Genomic DNA, 11,772 nt, shown 5'->3' on the forward strand with positions numbered 1-11,772 from the left:
ATAGACAGATAGCTACAGGTAGTATTTGAGAGTTTTTTAAATTGCTTTCATGCATGCAGTTAACTGTTTTTATACAGTGGTTAAGTACTTAATTCGTTCTGGAGGTCCGTTCTTAACCTGAAACTGTTCTTAACCTAAAGCAACACTTTAGCTAATGGGACCTCCCACTGCTGCTGCGCCGCCGGAGCACGATTTCTGTTCTCATCCTGAAGCAAAGTTCTTAACCTGAAGCACTATTTCTGGGTTAGCAGAGTCTAACCTGAAGAGTATATAACCTGAAGTGTATGTAACCTGAGGTACCACTGTATACGTAACTGCTTTATACAGTCATACCTCGGGCTACAGATGCTTCGGGTTGTGCAATTTCAGGTTGCGCACTGTGCCGGACCCAGAAGTATCGGAACAGGTTACTTCCGGGTTTCGGCACTTGCACATGCACAGAAGCGCCAAATCGTGACCCGCAGACGCGCAGGTTGCGGGTTGCGAACGCTGCAGGTTGCAAATGTGCCTCCCGCACAGATCATGTTCGCAACCCGAGTGTCCACTGTATATGGTTTGTATTCTATTGTAAACCACTTTGGGGGGCCTCGTGGGAAAAGATTCATAAATGAAAATAACCTATAATTTGAGATGGGAACAGCCTACTGCAGAGGCTACTGAAAGTGGTAACGAATTAACGTGATGAAAAATTGGGTTTTGAATGGCATCATCTGGAAAGGCCCGGCAGCCCTGGCTTCTAATAACACCACTGTTTAGCAGAACACACAGGCTGTTGGGAAAGTCCCGTCCCCCACGGCAGCGGTCCCAGAGGCCAGCTGATACTGAAATTCACAGCTAACCACAAGGGTCACTGCCTACCACACAACTGCACTTCGATATGCAACACCAGCTCATGGAAATAGCCAGATAAGGAAGTGGAAGTGCTTGCAAACTCTGGAGGAAAAACAACTGTGATGTATCATTCCGTCCTGAGAGGGATTTCTGCTGCTCCGTTACATAATGTCTCTCTTTTCCCCATTATATGAGGGTGTCAGTGAGCCGGCAGTGGAATTTACCCAAAGCAGCTGCAGGAAGTTCTAATCTGGACCTGGATGCTCCACGCACATAACTTTTTTCCCTCAGGAAAATAAAACGTCTTGTGAGAAGGGCTATTTTGGCTAAGGAGCTATGTGCACCAAAGAGAGAGAGGAGAATCTCTTCCTGCCATCCAAATGTCAGCTTGTTTTTCTTTTTGTTTATTCACTTCCCACTCGTCATCAGGTTTCTGGCACAGCTCGCAAAAGGGAACATTTAAAAATTCAATAAAGCAAATTAAAAAAATAGACATTTTTATTACACGGGTGCAGACCTGATACAAGTAAATAAAACACCTTGAATCTCTAACACACACTCAGACCCCCCCAAGTGCCCCTATTTTCCAGGTACAGTCCAGGATTTACAGAAGCCGTCCCAGTTTCTGAACTGATCCTGGAATGCCCTGCTTTTCCTTAAAGGTAAACGTAAAGGGACCCCTGACCATTAGGTCCAGTCATGGCCGACTCTGGGGTTGTGGCGCTGATCTCGCTTTATTGGCCGAGGGAGCCGGCGTACAGCTTCCGGGTCATGTGGCCAGCATGACTAAGCCGCTTCTGGCGAACCAGAGCAGCGCATGGAAACTCCATTTACCTTCCCGCCGGAGTGGTACCTATTTATCTACTTGCACTTTGACATGCTTTCAAACTGCTAGGTTGGCAGGAGCAGGGACCAAGCAACGGGAGCTCACCCCGTCACAGAGATTCGAACCGCCGACCTTCTGATTGGCAAGTCCTAGGCTCTGTGGTTTAACCCACAGTGCCACCCGCATCCCTGCTTTTCCTTAGTACGTTCCTATTTTCATCAGAGAAATGTTGGTAGGAATTGGAGTTATGCGACCCCAGTGCCAAGAAGATAAGTGATTACACAACCTTTAGAAGACATCTGAAGGCAACCCTGTATAGAGAAGCTTTAAAAACATGTTTAATGTTTTTATATATGTTATATGTGCTGTCAAGAGTGGTTGGGGCAAATCAGTCAGATGGGCAGGGTATAAATGATAAAATTATTCTAATTATGGAATAGGATGTCCCTATTTCCACCGGAGAAATGTTGGAGGGTATGCACACCTACGGCCTGAGGTGAAACATGGTCCCACATCTAAAGACAACATGTGCTGCTGACATAAACTAAGGACAGGAACAAGCCAAGATACAATAAAATTTTGCAAAATTGCTTTACAGGTCCTTGCAGCAGAAAAGAAAAATTTAGCATCAGTTTCTGTTAATGTTTGGTCTGTGTCTGCCAATGAGGCGAATGACCATACAGAATGGAAATAAAAGCATTTAAACACTGCAGCATATAAAAGTGTTGTATAATAGCAGTTAGTACAAAATTAAGATTTAGCACCAAGAAGTGTATAGAGGATTTAGGACCTGGGGGAGGTGGGGTTAGTGTTTTCCTGACACTGAAACCTCACACGAGACCCAGTGTGGTGTAGTGGTTAAGAGCGGTAGTCTCGTAATCTGGGGAACCGGGTTCGCGTCTCCGCTCCTCCACATGCAGCTGCTGGGTGACCTTGGGCCAGTCACACTTCTCCGAAGTCTCTCAGCCCCACTCACCTCACAGAGTGTTTGTTGTGGGGGAGGAAGGGAAAGGAGAATGTTAGCCGCTTTGAGACTCCTTCGGGTAGTGATAAAGCGGGATATCAAGTCCAAACTCCTCCTCTTCTTCACCAGGCAAAGCTCAGTGGAAGGAGGAGCCCATAGATGTGGTGCCAGCACTGAGCAGACCCTTTCTCTGTAGTGTAGCAGTAAGCTTACACTGAAGAGTTTGAGAGTACAGTGGTACCTTGGTTCTTGAATGGCTTAGTTGTCGAACAAATCAGCTCCCAAGCGCCACAAACTTGGAAGTAAGTGTTCTGCTTTGTGAACATTTTTTGGAAGCCAAATGTCCGACGCAGCTTCCGCTTGAGTGCAGAAATCTCCTGCAGCCAATCGGAAGTTGCAACTTGGTTTTTGAACCATTTCAGGAGTCGAATGGACTCCTCGAATGAGTTCAAGAACCGAAGTACCACTGTACAGGCCAGCAGAGGCAGCCATTTTATCCAAGACTGTAGCTTCCCATAAACACTTGCAGATGTTGCAAGTGTCCCTATTTTCCAAGGACATCCCTGATTTAGAGAAGCCATCCGGTTTCTGATTTCATCCCGGAATGTCCCACTTTTCCTTACGATGTCCCTATTTTCATTGGAGGAATGTTGGAGGGCATGGAGTTATCTGACCCCCAAGCCAACTGAAGGCAAGCCTGTGTAGGGAAGTTATTTTAAAATACAGTACATGATATAAAATTTACTTTGCCAAAAATGTGTATATCAGGCAAAAGTACCGTATTTTTTGCCCCATAAGATGCACCTGACCATAAGACACACCTAGTTTTTAAAGGAGGAACACACACACAAAAATACTCTGAATCAAATGTTGTGCAGTGGTACCTCGGGTTAAGTACTTAATATGTTCCAGAGGTGCGTTCTTAACCTGAAACTGCTCTTAACCTGAAGCACCACTTTAGCTAAAGGGGCCTCCCGCTGCTGCTGTGCTGCTGCCGCCGCACGATTTCTGTTCTCATCCTGAAGCAAAGTTCTTAACCCAAGGTACTATTTCTGGGTTAGCGGAGTCTGTAACCTGAAGTGTATGTAACCTGAAGCATCTGTAACCCGCTGTATAGGGAAGTTGTTTTAATGTTTAATGTTTCATTTTGCTTTTATATATGTTGGAAGCTGCCCAGAGTGGCTGGGGAGACCCAGTAAGATGTGTTGGGTATAAATATTAAAATTATCATCAGAGAAATGTTGGAAGGTATGCACTTGGGCATTAAAATCCCTACCTTATGGGGGGGAATTCAAGACTCAGCTCATGTGTATACTGACTCTAAGGCTGCAATCCTATCCCAGGATTTGTTTGGGGGGTAATTCCTTCTCCGTTCGAAGAGAAAAATCCCTACATTTAAAATCTGCACCTGTTATGTTTTCCTGGGTGCTGGCAGGGGGTTGGACTCGATGGCCCTTGTGGTCTCTTCCAACTCTATGATTCTATGATTCTATGAAACATACGTGCAAGAAGTTGCATAAGACACAGACTGAAAATCTAAGAACAGGAAGATGCAATTCCTGTGGGTGCATTTTGTTCTTATTAATACCTTTTCGGGCCAAATTTGAAAATGAGGTCGCTGGAAAGAGGAATCAGCCCTCGCGTTTTGTGTGTAGGCGTACCCTGAAATTCCTATGCCTCCTTTCTACCCCCAGCTTTTTAAAATCCAGCTTCTCCCTCTGCTGCAACGACAACCTGCTTTTGCAAGGACTCAGACTTCCTTGTTCCAAAAGCAGTTGTTCCATGGAAGCGATGACATAATCTGGCAAATCTGGATTACCCAGATTGCAAAGAAGAACAGAAGTTACGGGCTGTGTACAATAGTAAGCTAATACTAATAACTATCTGATAGATAGATAGATAGATAGATAGATAGATAGATAGATAGATAGATATAGATAGATAATTTATTATGGTCGGAGATCAGTTTATAAAACACACTTGGGGGTACAATCCCAGAAGGTAAACAAACATTTAAAACCATGTACAACAATAAACTTTGTACGATGAAAGACAAGCTGTGAAGCTTTGTGTATTCAGTAAATATGATGTCCAACACTGAACAGTGATTCCGGATACTGACTACTTCATAAACCCATCTTATTTCGAATGAATGTTTTACATGAGCACTGTTCCACAGCATTTGATATTTTCATTTACATACATTCATTCGAAATAAGATGGGTTTATGAAGCAATTCCATATCCTCCCACCACGGTGACGAAGAATTCTACAAAACAGTAGTCAGTCTCCAGAATCACTGTTCAGTGTTGGACATCATATTTGCAGAATACACAAAGCTTCACAGCTTGTCTTCCATCATACAAAGTTTGGTACCTTGCTTCATTTAAAGATTTTTAGAGACTTTGAGACTAAAGATTTCATTTTGTACTTGTTATGGTTTGAAGGAATTCTATAAAGATTGTCTATGACGTATGTATATGGTCATCGTGTTGCCTAGACATTGCTGATGCCTTCTGGTCCTGGCTGTCTGCATTGTTCTCCAGGCTCTCAGGGAGGTGGGGGTTTTTTTTTGGGGGGGGGAGTATAATTCGTTGCTTCCAACTGCCATCAGATCTGGCACCAATGAAATTGATGAACCCACGTTCGTCACATTAGTAGGCCTGAGTATTTATTTATGGCATTTATATTCAATCTTTTTTATTCAAGGACCTCACGGTGGCATACATGGTTCTCCCCCTCCTCATTTAATCCCCACGATGACCCTGTGAGGTAGACTAGGCTAAGAGGCAGTGACAGCCCCTAAGTCACTAATACCAAAAGCCACTATTGCCACCATTAATTTCCGTCTGGTAAAGGAATCAATGACAAACCTAGACAGCATCTTAAAAAGCAGAGACATCACCTTGCCAACAAAGGTCCATGTAGTTAAAGCTATGGTTTTCCCAGTAGTGATGAATGGAAGTGAGAGCTGGACCATAAAGAAGGCTGATCGCTGAAGAATTGATGCTTTTGAATGATGGTGCTGGAGGAGACTCTTGAGAGTCCCATGGACTGCAAGAAGATCAAACCGATCCATTCTGAAGGAAATCAGCCCTGAGTGCTCACTGGAAGGACAGATCGTGAAGCTGAGGCTCCAATACTTTGGCCACCTCATGAGAAGAGAAGACTCCCTGGAAAAGACCCTGATGTTGGGAAAGATGGAGGGCACAAGGAGAAGGGGACAACAGAGGACGAGATGGTTGGATAGTGTTCATGAAGCTACCAGCATGAGTTTGACCAAACTGCGGGAGGCAGTGGAAGACAGGAGTGCCTGGCGTGCTCTGGTCCATGGGGTCATGAAGAGTCGGACATGACTAAACGACTAAACAACAACAACAAAGGGCTTATTATTATTATTATTATTATGGTTTTCAAGGTTTTTCAGAAGTTTAAAGGGTGTCTACAAGCTTCTTAGACAGTGTTCCTCACTATTCACAATTTCACGCATTCGCAGGGTACCTGGGAACATAACCCAATTGTGTGAGGAGACGCCTGTATTAGGGTAAAGCCTGCATTTAAAATGCACATAATCGTGAAAATAACATAAAATGCAGCACATGACATGAAATTTACTTTGCCAAAAAATGTGTTTATCAGGCAAAAGTAACTCAAAATGTGCACCCTAAGCAAAATTAGAACCAAAATGCTAACAAATCTTCGCAGGGACTTTTTTTTTTTTTTACTGCTCCCCCCACCAAAAAAAAACCCCTCCAAGATTGCAGACTTGATGTGGAAATGTGTAAAACTGAACTCAAGATTGGAAAAATGGGAAATGGAAACTGAAATTGAAACTGACGAATTTGTCCATCCCTAGCAGGGCAACAGGCAAGACTTGGCAGGGCACCAAAGGGGAAAATCCCCTTGTTTCACACACCCTTCTCTGTCCTCCCTCCAGGCAAGGTAGAGACATTAACCAGAGTTTAAGGACACGTTCAGCCAGGAATTCCCCTATTTAACTGTCCCGTTTCCTTTCAGATTAAGAAGCGCAATTATTGTAAAAGAGGGAAAAAATGCTCTCTTCAGGCAATTGCTTGATAACAATAAATATATTGAAAGGGGATGATAAGGGCTGCATGTGCTGTTCCTACCCAACCTCCGCACATTCAGAGTTCGTGTTTACACAGAGACACACCTTTGTATGCACACCTAAATTGTGTATAGGCTTCTGTACATGCAAACAGTGGCCCTCTGTTTTCCACGGTACCACATTCGATGTGTGGGGGTCTATGTGCTTAGACCATGGGTAGGCAAACTAAGGCCCGGGGGCTGGATCTGGCCCAATCGCCTTCTAAATCCAGCCCACCGGCGGTCCGGGAATCAGCGTGTTTTTACATGAGTAGAATGTGTCCTTTTATTTAAAATGCATCTCTGGGTTATTGGTGGGGCCTGCCTGGTGTTTTTAATGTGTGCTTTCATTTAAAATGCATCTCTGGGTTATTTGTGGGGCATAAGAATTTGTTCAATCCCCCCCCCCCGCAAAAAAAAAAATAGTCTGGCCCCCCACAAGGTCTGAGGGACAATGGACTGGCCACCCGCTGAAAAGGTTTGCTGACCCCTGGCTTAGACTTTCTTCATTTAAAGTGCCTCCTGGGTGCAAAGGCAATGCAGTAAACTCCTCTCTTTTTACATGAATAAACAGAAAGTAGCTGAAATGTTGAAACGCTGTTTATTTATCAGATGGTAAACAGCACTCAAGACCTTTTATTGATGACATGAAGACTAGTTGTAATAATGAGTTTTTATTTGATGTGATTATTCTCCCTCTTTGCAGTTACGTTATTAGGTATTTTGCAGATTCCTGTCTTCATTTATATTTTTTACATACTTGCTATAGAATTATAATAATGAAAACTTCCTGGGGGGAAATTCTATGAAGTATAGCTAAATTAATATTGCTTCTCTGGCCAGAATATTTATAGAACACCCTTCAAAAAAATTTTCTCAGGCCACTTTACAGTTAAAATTCTAACCAAGTATTAGAAAGGCAGTAGTTATATATGAACAAGAAGCAGCAAGAGAAAATGGATGAATGAAGGACAAGCAACACAAAAAAGTAAGTCAACAAGTACATTAGTATTTAGAGGATAAAAAGCAGGAAAGGTATAGAGCTAAGTGCTTGATTTACTTCAGCAAGTAAATTACTATTAAGAAAATGAAGAGTAAAAAGTAAACGTGGGAAGAAGTATGGAGCTAAGAGAAAAGTGATGGCTTTGAAGGAAAATTTGTCTGGAATGGTTAAAAACACACACACACACACACACACACACGCACACACACACACACACACACACAGACCATTCCATTATACTGGCACTTTTCTGGCAGTTAGGAGATGGGAAATGATTTATTTTAAATTACAGTGGCGTGGGAAAGGAAAGTGAAAGGAGCAGGAATTTCCCCAGGGGATGTCAGAAGTGGGTGAAGCTAGCCAATAAATACTGGCCCCAAAGCTCTCTGACTCCACCACACAGCACATTTCCTCCTCTCACAGCAGCCGCAGCAGGAGCAAGAGCAGCAAAGATGATCCAGAAGTCCTGCCTTGTAATCCTGGTACTTGTCCTTTGCACAGCTCTCCTACAAGGTAATATTCTTTTACCTTCTTTTATTCCGTATGATATTACATTAACTTCGCCTCCTTTTCTTCCATATAACATTGCATTAATTGCATCTTCTCTGCTTCCACATTCTGCAATGCAATCATAATGTGGTAATAACGTTGACTAACGAGGAAAGCTCATAGAACAATAGAGCAACAAAGTAATGATAATGGGTGGTATTCAACTTTTTTTTTTACCATTGCAATTAATGGACCTGACTTAGTCGAGTTTATTGATTACAGTGGGTCCGTTTGGAGTAAAACCTAGGTGAATATCATACAATGCTGTCAAGCAGGGAAATTTGAGAGTACAATGTAATAATGACTATCACCACGATAGTGTTGCGTGTCAAAGTCCCCAAGCCACCCGCCCAAATAAATCACAATTCACACAGAATTTTTGTTTAAGGTTTTTGGCATAATTTTGGCCACAACTTAATTAAAATACATAAATGCAAGTGGTTGCTTAGGCATTGGTTACAACTATCTGTCCCCAAACCAGGGACAGAACTGACTTCCGGATTCCAGCAAAAGCCAGTAAGGGAAAACAATATTGGGGAGAAAATGGAGATGGGCACCATACCGTCACCCCTCCCCGCATGCTCCCAGGGGCTTGCGCAGCCCAAGCCCCACGCCAGCGATTCGGACAAAAGCATGGCGAGCCCCTGGATTCCTTTAATGGAATTCCCTTGCAGCAGCAGCAGCATTGCAGGGGCAGGCACAGCCAAACCTAACCTGCGGAATCAAAGATTTGTAGAGATGGAAGGGACCCTGAGGGTCATCTAGTCCAACCCCTGCAGTTCAGGAATCAATTACAGATGGACATCCAACCTTTGCTTAAAAACCTCCAAGGAAGGAGAGTCCACCACCTTCTGAGGGAGTCCATTCCACTGCAGAACAGCTCTTACCATCAAAAAGTTATTCCTCATGTTTAGTCGGAACCCCCTTTCTGGTAACTTGAAGCCATTGGTTCGAGTCCTGCCCTCCAGAGCAGCAGAAAACAGGCTTCCATGTGACAGCCCTTGAGATATCTCCACTTAGTTTCCTTTTTTCCAGGATAAACATACCCAACTCCCTCAATCATTCCTCGTATGGTTTGGTTTCCAAACCCTTGATCGTCCTGGTCACACACATTCCAGCTTGTCATTATCTTTTAAAAATTGTGCGGCAAGGTTCATGTGAGAGTAAAATGGGGGCAAGGAGAACAATATATGCTGCGTTCAGTGCCAAGGAAGAAAGGTGTAATATACAGTGGTACCTCAGGCTTCAGGTTACAGACGCTTCAGGTTACAGACTCCGCTAACCCAGAAATAGTACCTCAGGTTAAGAACTTTGCTTCAGGATGAGAACAGAAATCGTGCTCCGGCGGCAGCGGGAGGCCCCATTAGCTAAAGTGGTGCTTCAGGTTAAGAACAGTTTCAGGTTAACAACGGACCTCCGGAACGAATTAAGTACTTAACCCGAGGTACCACTGTAAATATAATTAAATCAATAGAAAACAAAGGGGTTTTTTGGGGGGGAGCAATGTCATCTCCCCCCTCCTCCCAAAGAAAATCTCCAAGCGTTAAAAAGATTGTGGCTTACCAGTTTCCCATTCGTTGCTCTGTCTGAAACACCCCGCTGAAGAGGTTTCGAAGGAAAGCCTCCCCTCTCGCATCACACCCGCAACCCTGTAAAGTTATATTACGACTGAGCGTACCCGAACGTGTAACTCAAGGGTGACATTCTTCTGTCACAGGAATGCCAACTACCAGCAGAGGGCGTTGCCTCTGTCGAACAAAAGGAATGATGCTGAGCTCTGTCCCTATTCAACGCGTTGCTGAAGTTGAATTTCACCGGCCCAGCAGCAGCTGTGATCAGGAGGAACTGGTGTAAGTAGTGGATGCTGGTTCTACTCCAGAAGCCTTAACATTTGCGTTAAGTTTCCTACTCGGGGTCAATGCTATTTTGCTACTCAATGCAATACAAGTAACTATATAAAGCCCTAAGGAAGTTGTGTTGATCTAGAAGGGCAGGGCAAATGCCTTTATTTTGGAGCAGTCCAATTGCCACGGAAGGATAATAACAGTAGTCATGTTTCTAATTTGCCCTCAATTGCTTCTTTGCAGAGTCACTTTCAAGAGAAACGAGCGCAAGAGGTGCCTGAACATTAATTTGGAGCAAGGCCGTCGTATAAAGGAAGTAAGTGAGACCAGAATAAGTACAATGGGTTGGGATGAGACAAGATAATGGGGTGGCTGTGTTGGTGGGCTCCCGATACCTCATCCACTCTGGCCACAGATAAGCGTCTTGTACTCACCAGGTATTTTTCTTTGCTTCCCTTACAGGCAATTATGAAGAAGAGGAAATGAAGATTGTTAGAGACTGAGAGAGGAGAAGGCAGAGAAAATATACCGTATTTTTTGCACCATAACACTCACTTTTTTCCTCCTAGAAAGTAAGGGGAAATGTCTGTGCGTGTTATGGAGCGAATGCCTACGGGTGGTGGTGGGGATCTGCTGCAGTCGTGAGCAGAGGATCCATGGTTCCCCTTCCTTTCCTCCTCCGTGGCTCGCTTTGAAACAGCAAAGCGGGAGAAGAGCCGCTGAGTGGGGAGGAGAGAGGGACAGAGAGCCTGCTTGCTTTAAAGGAGCAAGGCGGGAGAGGAGAGGATTCTCCTCTTCTGCATTATTAGCAGCATCCTTCTCCACCCACCCCACGCGTGTTCCTTGTCCCTTGAGTGCTTTTCCTTCCCTCCCCACTTAAAACGTGGTTACAAAGCACGGATCTACATGGATCCTCAGGATTTTTGCACTGGGTCGCCCCAAATTCACCATCAGATCACATAGCATGTCCATGGCTACAGCTTGCACCAAAAAAATCACACACCCACTGTTGCCTGGGGCCGTAGCATGAACCACAAAAATAATACACCCGCTGTTTCGTTTAGAATATTTTTTTTCTTGTTTTCCTCCTCTAAAAACCATGTGCTTGTTATGGTCGGGTGTGTGTTATAGAGCGAAAAATACGGTAATTGGGCATCTGGTTACTGAGGTAGAGAAGTCATGAGGTTCAAGCTTCTTTTGGACAAAGACATCAACCATTTCTCCTTCAGGAAGACCTCCTGACAACCTTCTAAAAGACTGACATTCTGTGGACCACACAGTTTGAAAACTCCCTGACCTAAGTGTTTAATTGGCAGGATTCGGTCTAGTATAAAGCTGCCGAAATTTGAAAAGGAGCTTTTCCCATTTAGTTTCTTTCCCTCAACTTTCAGGTCAATAATTATGTGTTACCGCGGGAAGAAACAAAAAAAAAACTGAGAAAGCTAGAGGACAAATAATTTCATATTGTAAAGCCCTGAATAGCTAAAAAAATCTGTGAGTGGAAGACATTTGGTACTCATTGTTTCATTGTTAAACAGAATAATGTTTTCTTGCTATCTTGTTGTATTCTGCTCCTTGCCAGGTCTTGAATACAGGCTTGGCACCTGTACATTTGTAAATAAAAATATTTTTGTTTTGTAACAAATCA

The 11,772-nt window shown here is 43.7% G+C and overlaps 1 protein-coding gene across 1 annotated transcript; it reads left to right on the top strand.

Annotated features, from left to right (window-relative positions):
• Positions 1 to 8,089: 8,089 nt before the first annotated feature.
• CXCL11 (C-X-C motif chemokine ligand 11) lies at positions 8,090 to 11,772 on the top strand. Its single transcript, XM_083459154.1, has 4 exons — positions 8,090 to 8,244; positions 9,998 to 10,130; positions 10,368 to 10,440; positions 10,587 to 11,772. Exons 1-4 carry the CDS (start codon positions 8,184 to 8,186, stop codon positions 10,608 to 10,610), a joined length of 291 nt encoding a protein of 96 aa, XP_083315280.1. The 5' UTR covers positions 8,090 to 8,183; the 3' UTR covers positions 10,611 to 11,772.

The sequence above is a fragment of the Podarcis liolepis genome (assembly GCF_965112155.1).
Source record: "Podarcis liolepis genome assembly, chromosome: 9".
NCBI classification, from domain to species: domain Eukaryota; kingdom Metazoa; phylum Chordata; class Lepidosauria; order Squamata; family Lacertidae; genus Podarcis; species Podarcis liolepis.